General features: G+C 44.4%; 1 protein-coding gene across 1 annotated transcript; it reads right to left on the bottom strand.

Moving 5' to 3' along the window:
• Positions 1-602: 602 nt before the first annotated feature.
• On the bottom strand, positions 603-27,668 carry Rbsn (rabenosyn, RAB effector). Its single transcript, XM_040737745.1, has 12 exons — positions 27,531-27,668; positions 24,632-24,945; positions 20,386-20,526; positions 16,496-16,596; positions 15,639-15,684; positions 15,382-15,543; positions 12,823-13,064; positions 11,367-11,437; positions 7,791-7,877; positions 6,972-7,074; positions 4,926-5,030; positions 603-4,227 (listed from the first exon to the last, which is right to left on the bottom strand). Exons 2-12 carry the CDS (start codon positions 24,774-24,776, stop codon positions 3,094-3,096), a joined length of 2,337 nt encoding a protein of 778 aa, XP_040593679.1. The 5' UTR covers positions 24,777-24,945; positions 27,531-27,668; the 3' UTR covers positions 603-3,093.
• Between the last annotated feature and the right edge of the window lie 228 nt (positions 27,669-27,896).

Here is a 27,896-nt window from a genome sequence, read left to right on the forward strand (position 1 = left end):
TCTTTAATCCCAGCTGCTATACTAGCAAGCCACAGAGCCAGGCAGTGGTGGCACACACCTTTAATCCCAGGACTCAGGAGATAGGCAGATGGATCTCTGTTAGTTCAAGGCCACCCTGAGCTACATGAAATTGATCCAGTATTAAAAAGAAACAATTCACACAAATGTGATCTCAGCACTTGAGATCACACACTTTTTTTTTGTAAGAAGTTTTATTAGAAAGGGAAGGGGGGAAGGAAAGAGAAAAGAGGTAAAGAGACAGAGAAAGGACAGAAGAAGGAGACAGGAAAAGTCCTGTCTGCCCCAGGGGAACAGTAGGAATGAGATGAGATCACACACTTAATTCCAGGATTTGAGAGGTATAAAAGAAGAAACAAACTCAGTCTCAGAGATTTATTCTCCAGTCACCCTGAGAAGAGGACAGCCCTTCAGCCTGAAGTAGAGGTAAGAGCTAGTGGCTGGCTGGCTGCTTTGCTTATCTGACTCTCAGACAAGCTTTAATAAATCATAAATAATATATCACTACAAAGGATGGAGGCATGTTTTAAGAACACATACCCCCAGTCACAAGCACGTTATTTTTAATAAAAGACTCACATACATGTTATTTTATTTTTTTAATAAAAGCCTCTGATACAAGGCCCCAGTGTAGTGCATGCGCCTCAATGACCATCGAGCTGACAGCCACCATGATAATCAACACACCTGTTCCTCCAGTCTGACCTAGAACAGAGACCGACTCCTCCATGTGAATTAAAGGCCTAGCTGGGCCACATGGCTCATGATGCCTCAGAAGGACGTTTTAGCATCTGACAACAAAGACATGATGAGCAGTAAGTACAGTGAGTGAGGCTCCAGTTCCTTAGTGTGTTAGAAGGGGCCTGCCAAGGACGTGCTCCTTCACTGAGCAGGGGGAGCTGTTTCCCCTGAAGTACCTGTGCAATCATCAAGTGCTCACACAAGGCACGCTGTGTAGTTACACTCACAGGTCAAACCCCTCTGCAAACCAACCTTGACCTACATAAATTCTAGGAAGTGATACAGCCAAAGGGTAGACAAGTCTCCCCTGCCATGTCCTACTTACAGAGTATGGTCAAAGAGGAATTCAATGAGAAACTCAGTGAAACCTCTGGGGTCTGTTTACTTGGTTTAATACTCAGTGAATTGAGATTTAAAAAATAGTTGCTAGAAGCATTTGCTTTCTCCATGCTCTCAGTCACAGACTGCTACCTGGAGGTGAGTTCAGTAAAGGAGTATATTTAGTGAGTCACCAGCTAATTAAGAAAAGCAATGTTGCCGGGCAATGGTGGTGCATGCCTTTAATCCCAGCACTCTGGAGGCAGAGGCAGATGGATCTCTGTGAGTTCGAGACCAGCCTGGTCTACAAGAGCTAGTTCCAGGACAGCCTCCAAAGCCACAGAGAAACTCCGCCTCAAAAAACAAAAACAAAAACAAAAAACAAACAAAAAAAAAAAAAACAAAAAAAAAAAAGAAATGTCTATAGCCATACCACCCTGAACACCTGACCTATGTCAGGAAGAGTGGCTGTGGGAACCAGTATTCAGCTTCATTCTGTGTAGAGCTGCCTCCTCTTCCACGAGACAAAAGGCAGTCCAAGCAGGGTGGATATGCTGGGCATGTCTGGAACCCTAGAGAGAAGAGGCCTGTCCCAGGAAACGTGAATGCCAGGCTGCCCATCTCCAGTCCATGACACCACCAGAGCTGGCAACTGACTAGTACTGGTAATACACTCATAGGTCAGTAAACATCTGCTGACCGAACCCAAAGGGCTCTCCATTACCCTTCCTCTCCAACCCGCCTCACAGCCCGAGACAGGTCTTCCTACCCAGTCAAAGTCCCAACAGGTATTAATGAACAGCTGCTGAAATAGATCTTTGCACCAGATGCCATTCTTACCACCAAGATGGATCTTCGCCAGAATGTGACAAAAGAATTTCAGCCTATCCACCAATAACCAACAGAAGTCACGGCTCAGGGTAAAGTGACTAGAGGTCAGTTATTGTCCATCAGCTAAAGTGACTAGTGGTCAGTTACTGTCCATTAACTAAAGAGCATCACTGAGGAGATTACACAGAGCTGAGCACACCAGGATCTTACAATGTCATCTATCAACCCATCGGTTTCTCTAAACAAAAGCACTAAGCTATATAACTTCCCTTTCTGTCCCTATCAGAGTTCAAGTGCTTCAGGACTATGGAATGATCTGAGGCTGTGCATCAAATATTTCTCTTTCTCAGTACTCAAAGTAGTAAGAAAACACCTCACCAGTTTCCCAGGTCAGGAGGAACCACAGTGAAGGCTGACTGGAGAGCCTTTGAAGTTATTAGAGTTTATTTCCTGACTCAAAAGTGTTCCATCTGCTGCCGATACTCCACAGAAGCTTCCTGGTCAGATTCCCAAATCACACCACAGGCCCTTCAATGTGACCTAGAGAGTGGCCATTCTCCCAAACCATAACAATCACCAAAAAGCTGATCACTCATGCCTCATAATCAAGCTCACATTGACACCCTGCACTTGGAAACTTTACTTCCTTTAACTGGGAGGGGACAACACTGGCAACATCTCCACCATCCATAAAGAGGCACTAGTCCCCCTGGGTCCCTTCATAGCAGCCATCTCCCTAAGTGTCCAGGAGACAGCCCAAGGAGGGAGGTGGTGAATGGGAGCAGCCAAATAGAGAAAGACTTCTGCCAGAGCCCCTACCTATCTGTCTTGGCACAGGAAGGGGCCCGTGATAGTATAATACTGCATCAAGACCAAGAATAGTCAGCAGGATCAAGAGGTGTCCAGAAGCCATTCTGCCTTGGCCCAACAGAGATGCACTGAGTTGTATCTCAGAAATAAAATGGTAAAGTCCCCTGAAAAGGGAAAACTCCGTTAAAAAAAATAATACAGAAAAAAACCAGCAAACCAGTGCCGATTTGTTTTCTGTTCTTATTCAACTATAGTGGAAATGCCTCAAAGTGTACAGCAAGAGACTATTGTTCTCACCCCTTACTATGTGCATCAGATGTCCACCTACCTCCACCCCACCTTGGTACCCTGCTGCCCGGTCCCTGCCCACTGCTGTCAGTTAGGGGCCCCCTTCTGCTTAGCCAGGGTACACTTCAGCTCCCGAAGGTTCTCTGTCAGCACCTCAACCTCGTCCATTCGGCCACATTGCTTGGCGTCAAAGATGTAAGCCTTGATGTTGTCAATCTGCTGCAGGAGCAGCTCCTCCTCAATGTGCTCCTCAGCCTCTGTGCCACTGTCGCTGTCCACCTCGAAAGGGTTGGTGCAGGGGCACTCCTCAAAAGGGTTTCCAGGGGCAGATGGGCTGGCAGGCCTGGGACGGTCATCCTCATCAAAGGGGTTGGGTGCTGGACTGTTTGGGTCAGTGAAGGGATTCCCTGCCCCCAACTCTCCTGCCTCCTCTTCCTCAGCATCTTCCTCAAAAGGATTGTATTCTCTGGTGACAGGAGCTGAAGGGCCCAGGAAAGCCTCTGCAGCAGCAGGGCTGGCTTCTGCAGGGTTGGAGAGGTCTTCTTCATCAAACGGGTTGAGAGAGGTCTTATCACTTTGTTGTGACACGGTGTTCTGGAGGAATAGTTCCTGGCCAAGGGCTGGGGGCCCAGACCACAAGTGGATGGGTGCTAGAGTTGAGGCAGGTGAAAGGGTATTGGGAACAGTGCTGCTCTGAACTGGGGAGGAGTCCTGATCCAAGGCATAGGTAAGATCACTGTGAGGCCCTCGGCTGGGCTCCAACTGGAAGGGGATGACTTCTCGGAGATCTAGAGCACGAGTTCGTGTGTGCAGGGATGCCGCCAGGAACTGCTCCTGTTCTCGCTCCAGCTCCCGCCTGCGGAGCATCTGCAGTTGCTCTCGCTGCAGCTCCTCCTCCTCAGCCTGCCTCCGGGACAGCTCAATGGCCTTCTCAGTCTGCTGCTGGTCATACTCATCCTGCAGCTGCCTCAGGTTCTCTTGAAGTGTGCGCACCTCATCTGTGCGACCTGCAGCCTTGGCCTGCCTGATGAAGGATGTGATATTGTAGATTTGCTGGAGGAGAGGGTCAGGGTCTTCACTCTGCCCCTGACCTTCTGACAGTGGAAGCCAGCCCTCAGCTTTTCGCAAGGGGGCAGGGATGCCTCGGAGAGACCTCGCTTCCCCATTGGCTGCAAAACCAATCTGGCTTTCCTCGAGTTTCCTCCGGGACTCCAGAGCAGCCTGCAGAGACAACACACACCACCAGGGTCACCATGGTCACCAGGCCAGCAGTCCTCCCTTTCTGCCACCCTCCATGGTCCCCACAACACTAAGATAACTCAACTGCTGAAACAAGGTAGTCACAGAAGGGCAGGCTTAGATTTTCACAACTAAAACACATATTCAGACAATTTCTTCAAACTTAGTTTTTCACTGGTTGTACACTTTTCTTAAACTTCCAAAAGACTGCCCCCTTATCTACATAAAGGTTAGCATTTCAGATGATACTAAAGTTTTATGTTTTCATTTTGTTTTTTGTGGTGCTGGAGATGGGAACCCAGGGCCTCAAGCATACTGAGCAAGCATTCTATCACCAAACTATGAAACAGCACCCTCGTTTTTTTTTTTTTTTTTTTTTTTTGTAAATGACATGGCCTCACTAGGTAGCCCAGGCTGGTCTGGAATCCAGGCATGCACCACCACACCTACTATATTCTGTTTAGCAGTATACATTCCAAGGTCTTCTGGAACTTGCCTGCAAGCCTACCAAAGGGAAAATTGTCAATCCCTGTGGTGGTCTAGGCAGGAGAGCATCAGCAGGAAAAACAACTACTTTTCTAGGGCTAAAACAGAAGCCAGCTTGAGAGAGACTCAGCAGCAGAGGGGTGGGGTATGACAGCAGGGAGACAATAGCTACTGGGTGCCTGGGTGCCATGCACCTGTCTCTCCATGGTCCTCCTCTGTTCCAAGTCCTGATTCCTTTTCTTTTTCAGTTCTTCAAACTGTTCTTTGGTTGGCAGTGACATCAAACCCAATAACTTTTCCTGTAAGAGAATAATAGACAATTTTACATTTAAGTGGTTTTTTTTGGGGGGGGGGTCATGACAGGGGCTGGGCCTTAAGCCTTATACACTTAAGCTAAGACACTCCACCCACTGACAGGAAGGACATTCTTGTTAGTGGACCTGACTTTTCCTTATGAGATGGCCACATCAGATTTCCAGGTTTCTAGATTCTAGCACTCCCCCAACCCTTTGTGCTTAATTACCACCCTCAGATCTCTTCCTAGTATTTCATACTCTCAAACACATCATGTTTTAGTAATTTGTTGTGGATTCCATGCTATGTAACCACATCCTACTAATAGAAATATTCCCTCCTGGAGGACTTTTAAGCTGGAGCCTCAAGTCATGAAACTGACAAGACTCAGGAAACTCATGAAACTTCTAGGACTCCTGGCCTTACTCAGATAATCTGAGCAGGAAACCATGCCAGTGAGAGGATTCTTACTAGAGATCCTTCAAACAAGTCATCTAGGGGCTCCAACGATGCAGGGGACATCAGAGGTAGAAAAATGCAACTCAGATTTAGTCACCTAGGTTTAGTCTACTCTTGAACCATTAGCCAATGGCCAGAAAGAGTCCCTGAGGAAGAAACATGACTTACCACTAATAGCAAAAACTTAGAATTCATCAACTCTCCCAATGAATGGTTCAACAAAGGAGAGCAGAGTCAAAGTAGTATTCCATGGCCAACAAAGCACAGAAAATTCAGTGATTAAAATGATATAAATCGCTGGGCAGTGGTGGCGCACATCTTAAATCTCAGCACTTGGGAGGCAGAGGCAGGTAGATCTCTGTGAGTTCAAGACCAGGTTGGTCTACAAGAGCTAGTTCCAGGACAGGCTCCAAAGCTACAGAGAAACCCTGCCTCAAAAAACAAACAAGCAACAAGAAAAAAAAAAAAACAGACAAACAAAAAAGATACAAATCTGCAGATATGTAAGGAAGGGTTGATCCTCCTTGTCCACTTGAATGGGTTTAGAATTGAAACACACCTTTGGTGTGGGTGGCGCTGTTCTATGAGCTGGGCTCCCACAATGAATAACAGAAGAGCTAGCTGATCATCAGCATTCATCTGTCTCTGTTTGCTGACTCAGATACAATGTAACCAGCTGCTTCAAGCTCCTGTCACCATGACCACCCCACCTTGACAGATTTCAAACTGTGACCCAAATAAAGTCTTCCTTAAGTTCAAAGTATTTTATCATAGCAATGAGAAAACTAATGCAATGAACTAATTATAAATATAGAGAAATAGAATTAAGAAAGAAAATATAACAGAATGGAGAACAACTGTATTGGAGACATAGGATTAAAAGCTATTTTAAACACAAGACCTGGGGCTGCAGAAATGGCTCAGGAGTAAAGAGGACCTGAATTTGCTTCCCAGCTCCAACATCAGTTATTCCAACTGTCTGTCACTCCAGATCCAGGGGATCCAATGCCCTCTCTGGACTCTGCAGCACTTGCACTTACATGTATAACAACCCACATGCAGACACACACATAAACAATCTAAAAGAAAATCTAAAACACAAAACAGCACTAGATACACACACACACACACACACACACACACACACACACGATAGATGAATAGATGGACAGACAGACAGACAGACAGACAGACAGACAGACAGACAAAGATGGCATGAAGCAGGAGGGAGACTAGCTAGGATGAAGTTGTCAGCAGGAGTGAAGGGATAGAGAGTGGGTAATGGGGGTGATTATAACCACAATAACTGTATGTATGTATGTATGAAGTTGTCAAAATGTTTAATAACTTTTAAAAAGTATCTTTACTTTTACTCGGGTTTTATCTTTTTCTCCAAATGTGGCATTCATAATTTTAAGGAATAATAAATGTAACAACAGAAAACAAGCAAGCCACACACTTAATGTCACACCCCAGCATGGCTTTACCTGCACAAATAGTGTAGCTGAATATCTGATCATTCTCTGCAGCCGCAAAGTGTTTGGATGTGGTGAAGGGTCCTGGTTCAAGCCCAAGGTTAAAATCTTCTTACTATATTGGAATAAACGTGTCAATGTAATGGTGCTGCCAGCTTCAGCAACAGAGTGAAGTCTCTGGAGCTGCCAGGCTTTCGTACCACGAGGATGTGGAACAAACAACACAGAAGAAACTGAAGAGTCCCTCATAGCAAGGCCCATTCCTTCCCCCTGGCTACTCTAACACTGCACAGATGAAAGCTTGGTCACAGAAGCAGCAACACAGGAAAGCCTGGCTTCACAGGTGAACACAGGGTGTGGCAACTAACAACCTATACTTTCATGCCTTGCTGTCACTGTCTTAAAATAGTCAAGAGTGGAGCTACAAAAACCTGGGTTTCTATCAAAACTTCTCTCCTGTAAAAGGGAGGTGCTAATCCTGACCTGTCCCGTGAGGACAGGTACACAGGTAGTACAGCAGCTAGCTCTTAATTCTTTATTGCTAGTGAACATCAGAAATCTTTTTCTCTGGTCCCAACATGCTAAGGATGGAACCCAGGGCATTGTACATGCTAGGAGAACACTCTATTACTGACCTACACCCCACTCGTAAGCATTCCAAATCCTTAATCAGAAGTTCCAGAGCTACAGTAGATGACAAAGCTCCTCCACTGTTTTCATTGTCACCAGGAATCTAGATAAGCCCAAAGCTGCTCCCCACCACTCAGTTTCATCAAAACACCATTTTCTTCCCATTAACCAGCAGCAGAAACGTGATCTAGCAAACTTTACCTTAAAGTGTCTATTAGTTCGTACACTTTCTGCACTTCCACTCGGAGGTCATTGGCATGTTCCAGACTGTAGGTTGTTTCCCCAGCACTAAGGAGAAATCATAAATCATGGTACTAACTGGACAGCATGGTGTTTACATCCTCAGACACAGGTGGTTAATTCTAAGGCATTTTAGATTCATGGAGACAATGCAGTAATTCCTCGGGATGCAGTAATCAAGCAGAAGTCATTTCTGCTATGCAGACACCTCAGGGACAGACCACTGACCAGGCCTCTGAGGACCACCTCTTTTATTACCTTTTTAAAGATTCATTTTATTATTTTTAGGTATATGTATGGGTTAGAATACATGCCTGTGAGAGCCAGAAGTATCAGATCCCCTAGAGCTGGAGGTTATGAGTTTATGAGCCGCCTGACATAGGTGCTGGGAACCCAACTCTAGTGCTCTGGAAGAGCACTCAGTAGCTGCTGAGCCATCGCTCCAGTCCCCAAAGACCAGCTCTTAGACTCGTCAACAAAACGAATGCAGCTGAGTTCACTCTGACTCACTTTTCCTGAACAATCCCTCACTTTATCTTATCGGAGGTATAAAGTGAGCCCCTCAAACTACAGGAAAGCCGGAAGTCACTTGACTTTTCACACTCAGCCCCTGCTTAAGAAGAGGAGTAATTATGTAGTGAACAGGAATCCCCTGAGCTATGTCAACTGCCTCACAGACTCACTGCTCAATAAATGAGAAAAGCACCCAAGTCTAACAGAATGAGATTGTCCAGGGTGGTGAGGGGATATCAGAAAAGACCAGAAGCAACTTAACTCAGAACAGCAGCAGCATCTTTAGCGTTATAATTATTTAGTTTGCAATCTTGTCACCCAAGCCTGCCAGATTGCTGACTCCCAAATGCCACGATTGTGGCTTTTCTTTTCCATATTCTTGGTTATGAACTTTTGGATCATGAGAACAGTTCAGCAGCTTTCTCAGCTGTAACTAGCCTCACCACCAGCCACCCAACTCTTTATGGGAAGCAGCTGCAACTTAAGTAAGCATTACAAATTTACCATGTATAATGCAGTTCTGGCTGGAAAAAAAAATATGGGAGTGCTCTATGATTAGGGGATTCAATTCGGTGGCTTCATCATCTTTTCACCACAAAATATGCAACAACAACAACAACAACAACAAAATGGAAGTAAGAAAGCAGGCTTTGTGTGGCTGGGTGGTGGTGGTGCACCTTTAAATCCCAGCACTCGGGGAGGCAGAGGCAGGCAGATCTCTTGTGAGTTCAAGGTCAGCTTGGTCTACAGAGCAAGTGACAGGATATGCTCCAAAGCTACAGAGAGAAACCCTGTCTCGAAAAAACCAGAAGAAAGAAAGAGAGAGAGAGAGAGAGAGAGAGAGAGAGAGAGAGAGAGAGAGAGAGAGAGAGAGAGAGAGAGAAGGAGGGAGGGAGGGTAGAAGGGAGGAAGGAAGGGAGGAAGGAAGGAAGGAAGGAAGGAAGGAAGGAAGGAAGGAAGGAAGAAAAGAAAGCAGGCTTTGTCAGTCAGGTATCTGTGGCTCCTGCCTTTAATCCCAGCACTCAGGAGGCTAGAGCAGGCAAATCTCTGGAGTTCAAGGCCAGCCTGATCTACAATTAAAGAGTTCCAGACAGCCAGGGCTACACAGAAAACCTCTGGATTTTCTTCTTTTTAAATTTGCTATGCTGAATACCTCAGCTCCAGAGGTCATGCATGTCTCAGCCTCCTAAGTAACTAGGACTAAGGCTCTGTCTTGGTGTCTCACAGAAAAATCTAAGAGTTGACTGGGGCCTGAAACCACTTCCTCAGCCTCCATCACATCAGTTTTGCTCCCATCCAATACTTGCTCCCTTGACGATGGGCCATGGGAAAGGTGCCATGTCTCTGTCACTGCCTCAATCACAGGACCAAGGAGAACTAGTGCTTGTTCATGAAGCATCTGCTCAATGAATGAAGTAACATAGGACTCAGGAGATAGTCCCTGGAGGAGGATTGAAGGTTAACCATTTGGAATGTGCCCAGCAATGGCTGTCCCCACTGACCAAGGAAAATCACAGAATGTGGAGAGGCAGCACCAGCCACGGATGCATGAGCCTACACTCATGCACAAGAGCACATACACACACATCATACACAGATGCATCACACACACTAAATAAATACGTAAGAAACACAAGCGGTAGCCAGGTTGTGGAGAAACAAAATTATAAAATGCAAGGATAAAGATAATATCCACACAGTTGTCTGGAACACAATTTTTCAGTTCCTCAAAAAGCTAAATGCAGAGTTACCATAAAACCCAGTAAAAGTTTTACTCCTGTGCACACACACACAGGTTCATATATACATACATACAATTATGAAAGGTGCAGTCTTCTTGGTCAAGCATGCTGTCATATGTCTGTAGCCCCAGTACATGGAGGTAAAGACAGGAAGATCAAAAGATAACAGCCAGCTTCAACTACAGAATGAGTTTAAGACCAACCTGTACTACATAAGAACTTATCTCAAAAACAAAAATAAAAAAGCTGTGTTATCCACAATAATTAAAAGTGTGTGGGGGGAACCCAAATAAACATCAATTGACAAATGAATAAACAAATTTCATAAATAAATCTACAACATTTTAGTAGTAATGTAGTTCATACTACAACATGGGTGAATGTTGAAAACATTGATGTACATAAAAGTAACCAGACACAAAAGGTCATATAATTCCATTTATAATGGAATATGACATACTGAAAAATTCAGGCAGACCAGTGATTGTTAGGAAGAGGGCAAATTGCTTACAGGAATGAGGTTACTCACCAGAGTGATAAAAATGTTTGCAATTAAGATGGCAGTGACAACTGAACAACCTTGTGACTATACTATCGCTAAAAAGTATGTGAACCACACCTTAATTTTAGAAAAGAAACCTAAGATAGGCTACATTTGCCCAGTGCTGCTGTGTACCCATTTGTGCTCAAAACGAAATGCCTGATATAAGCCTGACATTGTAATGCACTGTTAAGAGGCACCTTGGCAAGCTGGGCATGAGATGGGTTTCCCTTCCTCACCTGTTTCCAAGTCCTACGCTGAGCAGTGGCACTTCTGGTCGGAGGACCCTCCCAAATCTGCTTCACTAAAATGGCCCTGACACAGGAACATGGACGGTTATGTGTATTTTCAAAACTCATGTGACAAACACATATGGCTACCAATGTACAATTGTGAAAAGTCAGAGTTAAGATTTACAGCTTTAAGTGCTCCCAGAGGTAAGAGGCCAGGGGTTGGGAGTTTAAGAGGCAGTCTAGAACCAAATACATACTAACGGATCTATTAACATTAATCTCCTATAATCTGGGGGGTTCTATTTTTTTTGGCAGCTGTGCATCCAGTGGTAGAGCATGTGCTAAGCATATACAAGGTTAGGTTTCATTCTTGGCACCAAAGAGGAAACAATAAAATACAGAAAACAAATAAGAAGATTCCTATCTCTATTTCCATCTAGTGAAGATTGGCCTCACTAGCCAGATCATAGCCATCAATGAGTCAGAAAAACAGAGAGGAAGGGCTTACTTTAAAGATGCTGCCATCCTGATGTATTCAGGAGCTTTCTGGTCAACTTTCTCCATGCAAAGTCGTAGTTTCTAAGAACAGGAGACAAGAGGTGAGTGCTACACAAGACAGAAACTCTAACCTAGATGCCAACCTACTCTAGAGACATAAATAAAAGGCCCCTTAAAACACTAGGTTTTTTGTTCTGTCATTGTTAGTTTCCTTAGGATATTGAACCTTTTGACCAGGCGTTTCTGAGAGGCAGCCTTCCAGAGCACAATGTATCTCAACAGGGAAAAGGAATCAGCCGCTGAGTTCCTGCCAGGTGATGCCAGCTAACAGCAAGCTACCAGCACACAGCACTGCCAGGGTTTTCCTCAAAACAGCAATGACTAGTTACAAAAAAGATACCAGTGTTTGAACTCCATACAGGATAGAGGGCAGCTACAGCGGCAGCTCAGCACTGGTTTCACACCACCTCTGGCAATGTCAATGTTTATATGGTAGAATACAAATAGTCATCATGACCTGCAGAAATGTTTAGTGGCCATTCAGTGCTCACTGAGAACATACTTCCTTGCCTCAGAGTTTTGCTTAAGTAACTTCCTCTGCCCAGGCTGATCCCCACTTCCAGAGTCCTTCATTTCCCCACCGTCTCCTGAACTACTTTTTCTCAGTCCACAAGTCTCACTTGGTCATTAAGAGGCTGACTTAGCCTTATTCCCAGATTTTTCTTTTCCTTTTGTTTATTTATTTTCATTTGTTTGAAATAGGCTCTTTCTATGTAGCTCTGACTGGCCTGGAACTTGCTACATAAACCAGGCTGTAAAACTCACAGAGATCCACTTGCTTCTGCCTCCTAAATGCTGGGATAAAATAGGTGTACTACCATGCCCAGTCCAGATATTCTTTACATACTCATTTCCTATTGCATTCCATCTGATTTTAGATGTGCACTGGGGAAGAAACCTACAGCAAGAGGTCTACCACAGAGTCACATTCCTTTTCCTTACTCTCAGTGTGCCTCCAGTTAGGTGCTCTGGGGTCACTGGAGGCAATGAACACTAAGGCATTTGAGACTCAGAAGAGACTCTCAGTGGACAGGCAGAAAACATACAAGCCCTGAAAACACAACAGCTTAAACTGGTAAAGACCAAAACTTCCAAGCAGAGTTCCCAGGACCCTTGCCGCCCACAGTTCCCTACACCTTCCGCTTCTGTTTTTCCACAGAGCCTGGTCATGCACAGACAACCATCCTTCCTCACTTGTCTTAGGCCTCCTTCCCAAGGTAGAAGACGAGTTTGCTACCACACACCCAGGATAACTCTATGACTCACCCAGGGCCCTAGCTGGGAAATCATATCATGGCCCCTGGGCAGGAACTAAAAGTGATTCAAGGGAACAACTTTCCAGAGCACTTTCTAGATTCTGCAGGCAGGTGTACAGCAAGCAGCTGAATCTGCCTGGCATGCGTCACCTCGTAGAGCTTCACGATGTCAGGTGTGTGCTCCTTCTCGTCCATCTGCTGCTCTCTCTTGAGCAGCTTGTCCTTGCAGTGTATGCAGCAGCGAATACGGTCATCATCCTTCTCGTCCAGGACTGAGCTGACACTGCTCATGCTACTGATGCTGCCCCGGCGGGAGCCATGGACACTGTTAGGTGACTGGCTGGGGCTGGTATGGGTGCTCAGGGAGTCCTTGCTGGCACTGGTGAGCTTATCTACAAATCATAACAGACAGGCAGCAGTGACCCCTCAGCAGCCATTTATCCCATCACCTGCGAATGCATCACTCAGGCCATAGATGTGACTTGGGAAACAATAAGAGCAGGCTTCGCCTCTGGACAAGAAGGACCTATTCCTCTGCCACAGGGGTTAGACTCTGGTGGGAAAAGAATGCTGTTGCCAAGCAGGTCAGGTCCAAACAACCTGTAGTGACCTGCCTTTGGGACTTGTAACACTAATCCTAACCTGGCCATCCCATACCCACTTCATGTTTGTCCCATTTCTCCACACAATCCACATTCTCCAGAGACTTCCCTCTGTAGCTCTCCCACCAGTCCCTAACATCTGGCGCTTACCCTTTCCAAGCTTAGCTCTGATACATACCCTCTAGGAAGCCTTCCTAGGTTCCCACAAGCAAAGATCTGCCCTTCGTATCATTTTCCATTACCCATTCGGAGCACACTCCTTTTTTTCCCTGTCCAACAGCTGTCTGTATGTACAGAGCTGCCCTGGGAATCTGCTACTATTGGGTAAAACTGTGTCTTATACTCAATAGTCCTAACACAGCCATCAAGGTCACCTGATAGCATCTGCCCCAGTAAATAACCCAAGAGCAGAAAGGTTAACACTGTCCTGAAAGGAGGTGGGTCTCAGGGAGAAAGGAAAGTATCAAAGAAAAGTAAGAGGCACAAGAACCAGGCAGAGCAAAAGTGACTGTGCCCCCATGTTGTCCATAAGCCTCATAGCCAACTCTTTGGCGATGCTAATCTGTGCTGGGGATGGAACTGAGCCTTGACCATGCTAACAAGTGCTCTTTCACTGAGCTGCATCTCAGTCTTCCTGTAGCAGTGTCTAAGCAGCTGATCTGCAAAGTTTTGATGCATCTAGTTCACTTGTACTTTTACATCCTTGTTCACCCAGGTTTCACCCACACCTGTACATTTCCCATAGCAAATCTCCCTCCTCACCTACTTAGCTCAGCTCCCTGGGGACTGAGTGCCAGGATCCCTTGATGTTTTTGACTCTGCCTAGAATGCTAACAACCCCATTCTCTTTCAAGGTACTTCTGACATCACATGTGGAGTCACTGGAGCCTCCATGGCACTTAGCATTTCCCATATGCCATTAGTCTTTCTGTATGACATGTTATCATAAGGAGAGGAACAGAACCACAGCTCATTTTTCAAATCCTCTTCCCAAAACCTCGCCTGCATTTCTAGGCAAAGCTGACAAAAAGCTGATCAGCCTCTCCTTTATAACACAATTGTGTGTAACTCTCTATCTCCCCTGCTAGATTTCCTTGAGGAAATAGGCAATGTCTCACATACTAGAATTGTTCAAATAACCTCTAGTAAGCCAACTGAGCCTCCGCTCAGTTTTTGCACAGCTCTTAAACTAAGTATGTTTTTTACTCTTTTCTACTTTTGTTTTGAGACAAGATCATCTCACTCTGTAGCCCAGGCTCAATCTCACAGCAGTTTTTCAGCCTTAGCCTCCCATGTGCTGAGGTTACAAGCAGGGGTCACTACATCTAGCTTGTTTTACATTTCCTTGTTTGGTTTTAGTTTGAGACCAAACCTCAATGGCTGATATAAACCATGCTGGGACTCTCTGATTCTGCCTCCCTAGTGTGCACACACACAGATGGTTGCTCCTTTAAAAAAAAAAAAAAACTAAGAAGAAAGGGAAGAGACCATGTGTGTCCACAAAGTCTAAAATAGTTTTTATTTGACTTTTTATTAAAAAAACCAAAACTCTCAGGGATGGGTGGTGGGGCAATCCCAGCTCTTGGGAAGCAGAGGCAGGTGAATCTCTGAGTTAGAGGCCAGTCTGGGTTACAGAGCAAGTTCCAGGATAGCCAGGGCTACAGAGAAACCCTGTGTGTGGGTGGGGTGGAGCAAAAAACAGCAAATAAACAATCAAAACAAACAAATAAACAAACAAAAAGATCTAGGACTGGAAAGATGGAACACAGGATAAAAGTACTTGCTGCTCTTGCAGAGGACCCAGGTTCAGTTCCTAGAACTCACATAGTGGCTTACAACCATCTGTAACTCCAGTTACAAGGGCTCCAACACCCTTTTCTGAAAAAAGAAAAAAAAATTTATCAGCCTGTACGGGCCACTATATCTCCACTATATCTGTGGGCTCTACCTAGCACAAGTGTCTAGGCTGTCGTGGGCTTCATGAACTCACAAGTAGATGAAGGAAGATTCTGTGGGCCATTAATTAAACAAGTGGTTCCAAGGACTTGAGCACACTCATTAGTTTCAAAAGAGGTCAGGGTCCAGGGCCCACAACCACATCACCTACTTGCCAAGGGCAGGCCAATAAGCTCCATACATTTCTTGCACATGATAGACCCACAGAGGCGGCAGTGGTGACGGCGGTTCCGGATGCTGAACTTATTCCCACAGTCTGGACAGAAAGGGACATCCTGGTCATTGACCCAAGGCACCACAGACTTTTCTATTGCTTTGGGAGGAAAAAAGGAAAAAGCTCAGCATTTTGAAGTTGTTCTCAAGGAGAAAGCCAAAATGGAATGACTGTGAGCAAAGGTCTCGACTTACCTCTAATCTTTGAAGTCTCAGTATTTGTTCTGTCAAATGCAGTGAGCTAAACAGGAAAACACAAAGCCAAATAGAGTTAACCAGTTGAGGGACATACTCCACACTTCTGCCACTCACACAGGCAATGCACGTTTACTTTTCTTAAGGCTTACTGGTCAGCCCCAACCCCAGTTACCCAACCAATTTCACAAGGTTTCATATCCAGAAGAAAACTCCATACCTATAAAGCTTTATCAGTGTGATTATTTGGGACCAGGCAGACGGGACAAAAGAAAAGCTCCACCTCCGCTTACAAACCTTCATTCCTGTAAGAACTTTCCTGGTCTGGGACTTACTTGGTGGTAGCATGCTTGCTGGATTACCATAAAAATGAAAAAAGGGACCTACAGATGTTACCACACACCCCCACACAATCCAGATATACAGCAAGTGTATCTAGGGTCAGAATACAATCCAATCATGGAGGTGCTGCAGGCATAATCTAGCACTACAGGGCAAGAAAGGCTACCCAAGATGCCCCCACAACACACACTAGCCCTAGCCCTGACTGAGTACTCACAGATCTGGGTACTGCTTGTTTACTATCAAATGACATTACATACTGTGCTCCCACTGAGTGACTGCCTGGGACAACCCCAGAATGAAAGGTTCTAAAGCAGTAAGTGGAGGGAAAAGGCAGAAAAGGGGAGGTGGGCACATAGCAAGTCTATCAGTGTGAGCCATTCACTTCAGGAAGGCCAGCTCAGTCTGTCCTCTAAAGTTCTCTCAGAATCAGATATATGTCACTCATATAGCACACTATAGAAACTGAGATTCCTACAAAATCTGTACTTGCAAAATAAAACTACAAAATTTACCTTCTCCAACCTAATTATTAATTTGTTGACTTCTACAACATAGTGGTCAATTCTTGCAGCACGATGTTTTTTAAAGTCAGAAAGATGGCTTCTCACAGCACCTAAAGGGGAAGAGAAGATAAATTAATTGTTAATGGTTCTCATGAAGCCTCTCTAGATCCTCAATGAATTGAAAAGTAAGTACAAAATTCAGGGTTTTTGAGCTTTACCAAAAATTTAAAGGTCTCAAAGCATAGCAAATTTCAATTCTGCTAGATACTAAGCAACCTGAGACAAGTTACTTGACTACTTTGTGACTTAGTATAATGTAGCTTTTTATCAAAATAAAAATAATTCCTTCTCAAAAGCAGGGCAGTGATTGGTGGCTTTCACCTTTAATTCTAGCTCTGGGGAGGCAGAAGCCAGGATCTGAGTCCAAGCCCAGTCTGGTCTACAGAGTGAGTCCCAGGACAGCCAGGGCCACATAAAGAAATCCTGTCTTGAAAAACCAAATAGTAATAATCTCTTCTCAAAAGAGGCGGGGGAGGGCAGTAAGTAATAACATATGCCCTTAGGACAGTTAAACATCTAAAACCCAGCAGAAACGTTACCAATACAAATGAAAGCAAGTAGTATCTGACCATAGCGTGTCTGCTCAGTATGGTCTGCTCCTAATGCTGACCTCTGACCCTGCCAGTACTCAATGTTCTTCCCAGTGACCACTCTAGCAATTAGAACTGGGGCAATTAGGAAACAAACTGTCACAAAGTATTAAAATTCACTTGTCTGAATTTTCTCCTTTATGCTTCTAATTAGCTTTCATATAATTTATAATTGCTGACATATGCCTGTAATGGAAGCAGACCTCTGAGTCGTGGCCAAGTAACTCCATTGTGTGCTTGACTGTAGCAAAACAGGCCATCCTTCCTATGGCTAGACACTGCTTGCTGAGATCAGCAGAATCCCTAATTATAGCAAGGACACAGTACACATAAACATGGTACCTTATCATTTGGTTTTATCTGTACCTTATGTGGTCTGAACCCATAGCCACCACTACTGTTTCAACACTAGAAAGTGCTCTGAATCCAGCTTTGCATTAACTCTGCTGTAGACTTAGAGACATAAAACAGAAACTTAGGGCTGGAATGAGAATTCAGCCGTTAAGAGCACATAGTGCTTGCAGGATCCAAGTTCCGTTCTCAGCATCCATGTCAGATAGCTCACAACTCCCTATAACTTCAGCTCCAGGTAATATTATACCCTCTTCTGGACTCCACAGACAACTGTATACATATGTGCACATACTCATACAGACACACAAAATTTAAAAAATAAATTTTAACAAATATAAAACAGTAGCTTGGTGCACAGGAGATAGGGGTTTTTCAGTGTTACAGCTGCCTATGAGTCACCCATGTTCCTGTAAATAACCCTAATAAACTCATTTATCTCACCAAACTAGACTGGTGGGAGCTTTCTTTGTTCTGTCTGCATCCTCTTTATTTGAAGTGAACAGATGTTTCCTTTACAGGTCCCTGGAAAGTCATGTAACAATAACATTATTTGTAAAGTAATTTCTCCTGCAGTGATAAAAATGTTTGTGTACACTCACAGGGTGGCCACTGACCACAGAGGGATACTGAAGAGTGAAGTGTGTGTAGTAGAGGAAATGACCCTTACATTTTGATTCATTATTGAAATTTCAATAGTCACATATGGCCAGTGGCTACTGAATTGGACAGCAGCACAGTTCTAGGATTTAATGCCACCTTCCCCAGTGGTATGAATAAAACTGTAACCAGTGACCCTGGTAAGAACCCCTTCCTTTCTTAGGGCTGTAGCTTTCTCATGTGTACGACTGTGTGTGTGTGTGTGTGTGTGTGTGTGTGTGTGTGTGTGTGTGTGTGTGTGTGTGTATGTATGTATGTATGTATGTATGTGTAGGGTGTTGGAGTGGTCAGAATAGGCTATCTCACAAGAGTTTTGAATATGGAAGTAAAGTAAACTACTCTGAAAGAAGCATTACTTATCCATTTTATGGGCAGAAAGTACTTTATTGGGTTGGGTATGTAGCACTGTGTCAAGACTCAGCATGGGTGAGGCACATAGATGCTCAATAAGCATGGAATGAAAGAATAAATGAATTTTCTTTCTTTTTTTTTTTTTTTACGAGACAGAGTTTTTCTGTATTGTTTCAGAGGCTATTGGTCCAGCCTGGCCTTGAACTCACAGAGATCCGCCTGCCTCTGCCTCCCGAGTGCTGGGATTAAAGGCGTGCACCACCACCGCCCGGCTAAATGAATTTTCTTACCAAGCTTCTGACTGAGATTAAATCCTGGCAAATAAAATTAGTGATTGTTATCAATCCACAGCTATAGAATATGTAAGATGAGATGCTTTAGTTCAGCAAATGTGGCATATTTTTGTTAACAGCTTTTCTGATATGTATACATATAATTTTCTATACATATAATTCAATATTTAGCAAAGTATGGTGCATGCCATTAATCCCAGCATTTGAGAGGTAGGCAGATTTTTGGAGTTCAAGGCTACCATGTTCTACAAAGGGAATCCCATGACAGTCAAGGCTACATAGTGAGTACAAGTCTCAATTTAAAAACACAAAAATAAAAGTCATTCTAAGCATATTAATTCAGTGATTTAGATCTTTAGTGGGGGGGAGCTGTTTGCTATATTCACAATATTGAATCATCATAAAAAGAAATTTTAGACTATTTTTATCAATTGGGGCATAGTGGCAAACACCTTTAATCCCAGTACTCAGGAGGCAGAGGCAGGCAGATCTTAGAGTTCAAAGCCAGCTTGGTCTACATAGTGCGTTCCAGGACAGCTAAAGCTACATAGCAAGACCCTATCTCAAAAAAAAAAAAAAAAAAAAAAAATGTAGAGCTGGGTGGTGTAGCTATGTAACACAGCATTTGCCAAGGCCTTAGACTGTGTCCTTAGCAGCACATTCCAGTTTAAAGTAACCAAGCAGATGAAATCATAATTATACACATCAGAAAAGTGAGGTGCACAGTGCCTTTCACTTGTCAGGTAACCTGAAAGGAGACAGATCTGTTAATGGGCTCTGTGGCTAGTCTTCATGAGACAGATCCAGAATCACACTCTACTGCTGTCTAGCAGCTGTTTCATCTTCAGCAGGTTCCTGTAGGGGACAGTAGCACATACAGAGCATACAGAGCATTTAACTCAATGCCTAACTTAAGAGATCTCAACTCATTCCCTTCCATTTCTTTCCCTGTGAGGACATAAGGCCAATACCATGCTTGACCCTTAGGATTTACTGAAGCTTTCTCAATCAGCTCCAAAACAATGAAAGTAGGAGAGTGACTTGTTGGGAAGAAGGGGTTTACTGAAGAGGGAAGGGGATCAGAGAGGATGGTAGAAGGGTTGTCAACTTGTCTCTATCTGAATCAAGTGAAGTCTAAGTTGCTGGGGACTCCTGTGAGGGATTTTCTTACATTATTGAAACAAAATCTGTGCTAAATCTGGCCACACCTTCTGGTGACAGCCCCCATGAAAGACTGGAAGAAGGAAACTTGGCTTTTAGTTTGCTTGCCCTCCTTCTCATTGGCAAGTTCATCTATCCTGTTGCTGCAGCCAGTTCTAAATCCCAGGTGTTCAGGATTCCAACACAGATTGAGACGAGCAGCTCTCCAAGAATCCTCTAGGATACAGCATCAGATTGTGACTACAGAGACTAACAACTACCAGATGCCCAGCTTTTCAATTTTGAGATAGCCATTGAACTACCAGGACCATCTTCTATCAGTTCCGTTTCTTTAGAGAACCTGATTGTGAAATATAATTTTAAAATTGAAAAAAATTAACTAAGACAGTGTGGGTATCCCATAAGCACTGAATGAATGAATGGATTTTCTTACCAAGCTCCTGGGGTTCCCACATGTAAGGATCAACCCCTCCATAGCTGAATGATTCATATCCTTGGGTTCCTGGTTCCACTCGATCATCTCCTTCGCGTTTCAACAACTTGTTCTTTGCTCTCCTAGCCTTCTGGACAAGATCTTAAAGAAATGAAACAAACACCACAAATGAGCCCAAGATTATATAAAAATAATCTTCCTTACTTTAAAATACACAAGAATATTTGGATGCCCCAGTGAAGCAGTGGGAGAAATATCTCATTACCAACCCCCACAGAAGTAATGTAATTTTAAAAACTGCCTTTGAAACCTGATACCTATGTGCAATATTTTAGTGTTCCATTTCTTATTGTTTACAAATATAATACCCACAGGCAAGACGTTACACACCTTTGATCCTAGCACTCAGAAGGCAGAAGCAGGCACATTTCTGTGAGTTCAAGGCCATCCTGGTCTACGTAGTGAGTTCTAGGCTAGCCAGAGCTACTGGCTACTCAGAGAGACCTTATTTCAAAATAAATTAAATAAATCTCATAAAAATTTGAAGGATCAACAGACCAAATGGCGAGATGACATGTTTTTAAAGGGGCTTTTCAAAAAAATTCTATGTCAATCTTTCCTAATTTCTCTCTCACTTTCTCTTTTGGCTTTATTTTTGAAAGGTTGGCTTCTAACCTGCAGCTAACTACATTCCCAACTCTGCCTCTCCAGCACTAGGATTACTAAAGCACAAAGACCTGCAACTTAAGAATTCTACCCAACCAGGGTAGATATACTATAATCCAAGAATCTGTAAGTGGAGGCAGGTGGATCAGTACAAGGACATCCACCACTATGTTAGAAGCTAGCCTGGGCTACTATAAGAAACTTTGTTTGAAACAAACAAACAAAAATGGGGTCTTCCAGATGGCTCAGCAAGTAATGCTTACAGAAAAGCCTGAATGCCCAAGTTCAATCTCCATGACCCGAATAGTATAAGGAGAGAACCCACTATCACAAATTGTCCTCTGACTTCCACGCTGACATAGTATGTGTGTCAACATAAATATATACACTAAATAAATGTAATAAAAAAGTTCAAACCAGAAACATTAAAAAAAAAAAAAAAAGGATTTCATCCTAACTAACAGAATGATTTCTAGTGTTAAAAGAATGTTGCTTCTTTTGAGGTAGAAATAGAATAAATAAAAACAAGAGGACTTTTTTCCTTGTGTATGGAAGCCAGGGCCTGGCAAGTGCTCTATGAATCATGCCCTACTCTGCAGAAGGCCCATCCTAGAGGATCTTTATAAGTTCCTTTACACAAAACGTTTTCATGCAATGTATATTTCCTAGATTCACATCTCTAACATTCCTTAAACAGTCTGAACATTTTCCTTTTTTAGAAAAGTTCCTGAGCCAGGCAGTGGTGGCACACGCCTTTAATCCCAGCATTTGGGGAGGCAGAGGCAGGAGGATCTCTGTGAGTTGAGGTCAACCTGATCTACAGAGAGAGTTCCAGGACAGACTCCAAAGCTACACAGAGAAACCCTGTCTTGAAAAACAAATAAACAAAAAACAAAAACAAACAAACAAACAGAGGCAGGAAGAAAGAAAAGCTCTTGTGAGGGTTGCAGAGATGACTCAGCAGTTAAGAGCTTTTGGTGTCCTTCAGAAGACCTGAGTTCAATTCACAGCATCTACATGGGGTTCAAAACTGTCTGTAACTCCAGTTCCAGGGAATCCAGTGTTCTCATCTTGCCCCCATGAGCACTAGGCATACAAGCATTGCAATAACATACATACAGGCAAAACATCCATAGCCATAACATAAATAAAAATTTAAAAAGTAAAAGGACACCTCTAACCGTTCTTATATTTTTGGTTGTGAGCCTAGCCTTTAACGGCTGAGCCATCTCTCCAGCCCAACCTCTAATCTTTCTATAGTCTGGCCTATCTAGTCCTCTGAGTAGCATGGTGTATGGAAAGATAGAAAGCTCTCTGAAACTCTTTGTCAGGGGAAGTTTAGATAATCTGGTTTGGGGTTCCTCCCCCCCTTTTTTTCCTGGAAGTTGCAAAAGTATACTGTAATCAAAATAGAAAGAGGGTCTTTCACCATCAGAGATGCACTGCAGAAAAAGCTGCCCTGAGTGCCAGGCGGTGGTGGTGCACGCCTTTAGTCCCAGAACTCGGGAGGCAGAGGCAAGGCGGATCTCTGAGTTCGAGGCCAGCCTGGTCTACAAAGCTACACTACACAGAGAAACCCTGTCTTGGGCGGGGAGGAGCTGCCCTGGACATCCATGTGTCAGAAAATCTGGGTTCCAGGCCTATTTCTGTCAATTGCTGTGTTGCTTTAGAAACATTACTAGTCAACTCTGAGCCACACTTACCTATATAATTACCCCAAGCATCCTCCAGTAGGATTGCTGGGAGAGTCAGGTGACACGACAATGCATAGGAAAGAAACTGCAAACATTACAAAGCACCACCCTTTCCTGTACTCCCTTTAGCAGTTTCTGGTTCTGCTTCAGAATCTAGAGTCAGCAGTTTCCTGGACAATCACAGCCCTGAGGATTCTGAAAATGTCTGACTTCATCACGTTGTTGTATGGAAGTTGTAACTAATGTTATATTGATATTCCCAGCATTTTGTATTGTTTAATTTTGTTTTTTGAGACAGGGTTTCTCTGTGTATCCTTGGCTGTCCTGTAACTACCTATATAGATCAGGATGGCCTAGAACTCACAAGATCTACCTGCTTCTACCTCTGGACTGCTGGGACTAGAGGCATTCGCCGCCACCACCTATTTTTTGGGTTCTTTGTTTTGTTTCTAATGAACTGAAAAATAGAGTGTGGAAGTCCAGGGACAAATATTTGATTATAAGGAGCATGTGAGTCACATTTCTGGAGAACAGCATCCACTAGAAACACCATCTAGTGGTTCAGCCCTTCTTTCCACCCAGTACAGATTATAAATGCAGTGTCCACACTCTTGTGGCCTCCAGAAATGTTGCCAAGTAGGATATGAAACGTAGTTCACTACTGGAGCAGCAACTTATTTGGAGGTTAGAATATTAGGTACAGTCAAAATTACCTTTGAAGATTTCTCTTAAAAAAAAAAAAAAAGCCAGGCAGTAATGGCATATACCTTTAATCCCAGCACTCAGGAAGCTGAGGAAGGCAGATCTCTTGAGTTCTCTGAGTTCAAGGCCTATCTACAGAGTGAGTTCCAGGATAGCCATGGCTACACAGAGAAATACTGACTTAAAAAAAATGCACTTTGGAAGTTGTTTCTCTTTTTTTTTTTTTTTTTTTTTTTTTGGTTTTTCGAGGCAGGATTTCTCTGTATTGTTTGGAGGCTGTCCTGGAACTCGCTTTGTAGACCAAGATGGCCTCGAACTCACAGAGATCCGCCTGCCTCTGCCTCCCGAGTGCTGGGATTAAAGGCGTGCACCACCAACGCCCGGCTTCTCTTTTTTTTTTTTCAACTATTACATTTCTACAAAAGGCAGGGTCTAGCCAGGGAAGGAGGGATGATGGGAAGGCTTAAATTAATAACAGGCAAATAGTGTGTATTGGGCCTCCAGTTTTTGTTATTGTTTTGTCTGGAGACAGGGTTTTCTCTGTGTAGCCTTGGCTGTGTTGGAACTTAATCTGTAAACCAGGCTGGCCTTGAACTCATGGAGATCTGTATACCTCTGCCTCCCAAACACTGGGATTAAAGGACTGTACCACCATTGCCCACTTGGGCCTCCACTTTTCTATCAAAGGATAAGCATTCGTGTCCAAACCATCCCAGGCTGAGAGTGACATAATCTGAGTAATCCAGTACAATGGCTATGTTTATTAGCTTAAAACAAGGCTTACTCCATTTGGGTGACTTTGGGTAGGCTGTCTAATCTGGTAACCTAGCCAGCAAAATGCAACTCACAGTAGCATAGCTGTCATGTGTATTAAATAAGATAAATACGGGCTGGGCCTAGTGGCACATGTCTTTAACCCCAGCAGTCAGGAGGCAGAATTAGACAGATCTCTGTCAGCCAGAACTACATAGAAAGAGACTCTGTCTCAAAAGGAAAAAAAAAAAAAAGGTAAGTAAATACACAAAGAGAATCAACAGTGCAGAACACACAGTAAGTACTAGATTTCTGCTTGCTACTATTATTATCAGCATTATAACCCAGTGAGAACATGAAAGTCTATAAATCTATTCCATTAAGTAAAGCCTCTCTAATAGAATGGAATGAGCAAAACCCTTGCCCCTTACTTTTAATTTGTCCTTTGACATCACGGTCTTCTGAGTGTTCTTCTTCATAATGTGACTGAAGTTGATAGAAAGACTGAAGGTCCTTTAGGCACAAAGGGCACAGGAAGCCTTCCCTCACTTCCCCTGGGTCATCAAGAGAAGCCATAGTTGTGCTTCTCTCAACCCCAGGAGAGCAGGAACCTCATGCCAAGTCAGCTTTATTCCTCCCAAGGGAGCGGGATTCTGGCAGTGTTAGCTTACGTAGGCAGCCCACGGATAATTGGGAAGTGACATTGTGGCCTTGGACGAGATTTCCTCTCTTCAGCAGGAGGAATCTAAGAAAAACAAAAGTCAATTGAGGCAAATTAGCAGCAAACAAAATGTTTCTTTGTTCTTCCCACAGTTCAACAAAGGTACAAGTTTGTAACAACAAGGTTAATGTTTGATACAAGGTTGTGAAAACAAACTGTTTCTCAAATTCTTGGACCAAGACAAAACCCAATATATGAGAACTGTGCAGGACACACTAGTAAATCAATGAAGTGAGAAGCACAGTCCTACAAAGAAAGCAATCAGGATCCCAGGGCACTTCCTTTAAGTTCACTTCAAATGGTCCAACCTCATTATTTGATAGGGCTCTTCTTAGTACTAAGGATATAACCCTGAAGTACATGATAGGCAAGTCGTCTTCCACCAAGTCCACCTAGGTCCTTATTGCGGTTCTTACTGAAGACAAGGTCTTGCTAAGATCGCCTGGGCTGGTCTTGAACTCACTTTGTAGCCCAGGTAGGTCCTGAACTTGCTACCCTCTTGCTTTAGACTTCTGGAATTACACACCTACATCACCAGCATGGCTAACATGCATTTTAGTCACTGAGGGAAATATGTAACATACTTACCAATGAACAATACTTTCAATCAACCATATATACTGAGCTCTTGATACTTGTTAGGAACATGTGCTAGAAATACCAGAAGCTAAGTGCAATGGCTCATGACTATAATATCAGCACTCTGGAGGGAGAGAAACAGGAGGCCAGCCTAGGCTACACTGTGAGATTCTGTTTCAAGAAACCAACTAGCAAGATGTGTAAAGTGTACACCACTCAATGGTAAAGTACATGCCTCAAAGTTTAATTGCCAGAATCTCCAAAAAGATACAAGGAGAAAACTGATTTCCAAAGGTTGTCCTCTAACCTTCATACATATACTACACCTAAGCACACACATCACAGACGCACAAAACAACAATTTAGAAAAGAAAAGCTAGTGTTCCTTTTAAACACCAAAAGGTAAACTAACAAAACTTTCAACCTTCCCTTAAAGAGAAATATTAAGAAACCTAGTAGGAGAAAAAAAAAAAAAAAAGAAGTAAAGAGCCAGAGACAAGAGCCAGAGAGATGACTCAGTGTAAAGACACTTGCCACCAAGCCTGAGTTTGCACCAGATGCTAAATAAAAGTGGAAGGAGAGGACTGGTTCCTGAAAATTGTCCTGTCATTTCCATACACTGAGTGACACACATGCCCCCCACACACACACACACTATGTGGTGTGCACATTAAGTTCCAGCTGTTTCAAAGGCTGAGGCAGGAGGAACCTCACCTGAACCTAGGAATTCAAAAAATAACACTTAAGCATTTCAGGGCTTAATGATTTACATTTTCCATCTTATTGGAACCTGGGAAAGTCACTATCAGTGTGACCTTGAAGGACTCCGAGGCATAGAGAGCAAAGACAAAATATCACTTTCCAGAAGCTAGGAAGTCTGTACCCGAGACCTTGGGGCCACAAATCAAGCAGAGTGGGAGAGCCTGTGTGGCCAGACCCTGGGTGTGCTTTGGAGGGATGCAGAGGGTACTGAGGCGGGCACTATCCAGTCCTCAAAGCTGAAAGTGAAGTGGGATGCCAGGGGCCTGCTGTTTCCCTTAAGAATTGTTTTAAGAAATTGAGAAACTCCCTTAAAAGAAAGAAATCTGACAGGCATGACGGCACACGCCGTTCATCCCAGAACTCAGGGAGGCAGAAACTGAGAGACACCTGTGAGTTTGATGACAGCCTAGTTTACGTGGCAAGTTCCAAACCAGACACGGCTACATAGGGAGACCCTGTCTCTAAAATAAATGAATAAATAAATCCGATGACTACACACATGCAGACTCCACCCAGAAAGGCATCTGAGGCATCACTGAAACAGTCAGCGCCAGGTCCGACCTGTTCTCTCCGCAGGCAGTGGCTGACGGATCCTCTGAGGATAACCACCTCCTCCTCCTCCTCCCCTGCACTCATTCCAAACAGCAGCAGCCCCCGTCCACCCCGGTCACACACCGCAGCTCAAATCTCACCCTGGAGAAACGCCCCTTAACCGGCCAAGATGCCTTCACTACAGTTGCCTCGGGGTGCCACGGCCTGCATGCAACATGTGAAATGACTAAATAATACAAGACCACAGCCAGTGAGGAGAGCCTGTGATTTGCTCGCTCTCTCTCTCTCTCTCTCTCTCTCTCTCTCTCTCTCTCTCTCTCTCTCTCTCTCTCTCTCTCTCTCTCTCTCTCTCTCTCTCCTCTCTCACACACACACACACACACTCACACTCACACTCACACTCACACTCACAGGAGAGTGGCATAATAGGGTTTCACGAATGAACGAAACGAGGCACCCTAACATAAAGTCACTTAATGATGCGCTACCACAATCCACCGAAACCGGTGCCGCAACCAGAAGCCCTGTCATGCATCCCGAATGGAGTGAAGAACCCAGCCAGGAGCACCGCAGAGGTTCGCGCGGCCACGCGCACCCGCAGGACCGCGACTCTGCCGGCGCCACGCAACCCGGCGCGGGCAGAGACGCCCGCCGAGGCCCGCGGAGCCTCTCATCTCCCCACAGCTTCGGGGCCTCAAACCATGAGTCACACCCACCCCAGCCACCGCCGCGTTCTTTGTGGCTCTCCGAGCTGGCGCCGACACCCTCCCTCAGGCCCTGCGGCTTCCGAAACGCGGCTGGCAGTCTGCTCTCGACCTCCGGCTGCGACTCCGGGCCTCCGGGATTCCTCAGAGACTCACGGCAGCCATCGCTATCGGTGGCTCGGCGCTCGGCAGGCGCGCCAGGGGGAAACCGGAAGGCAGACTGACAGACGGCGGCCGAGCGCCGAGTCGTCGAGCGCTCAGAGCCGACAGGGAAAAGTGCGGAGTTAGACTGGAAGGCTGGGGATTCCGCGCAGGCGCGATCTCCATGAGGCGGGCCCGGGAGGAGCAGACGGAGCCTTGCTACTGTGAAGTTCTCCC

Source organism: Mesocricetus auratus, unplaced genomic scaffold (assembly GCF_017639785.1).
Source record: "Mesocricetus auratus isolate SY011 unplaced genomic scaffold, BCM_Maur_2.0 Super-Scaffold_100676, whole genome shotgun sequence".
Classification (NCBI taxonomy): Eukaryota; Metazoa; Chordata; class Mammalia; order Rodentia; family Cricetidae; genus Mesocricetus; species Mesocricetus auratus.

Coding starts and splice junctions, on each gene's coding strand:
- Rbsn (XM_040737745.1), bottom strand. CDS start 24,776: ATGGCTTCTCTTGATGACCCAGGGGAAGTGAGGGAAGGCTTCCTGTGC. Junction 15,544..15,638: donor TGAGACTTCAAAGATTAGAG/GTAAGTCGAGAC, acceptor TTCCTCCCAAAG/CAATAGAAAAGTCTGTGGTG. Junction 7,878..11,366: donor AGGATGGCAGCATCTTTAAA/GTAAGCCCTTCC, acceptor ATTTCTCCTTAG/TGCTGGGGAAACAACCTACA.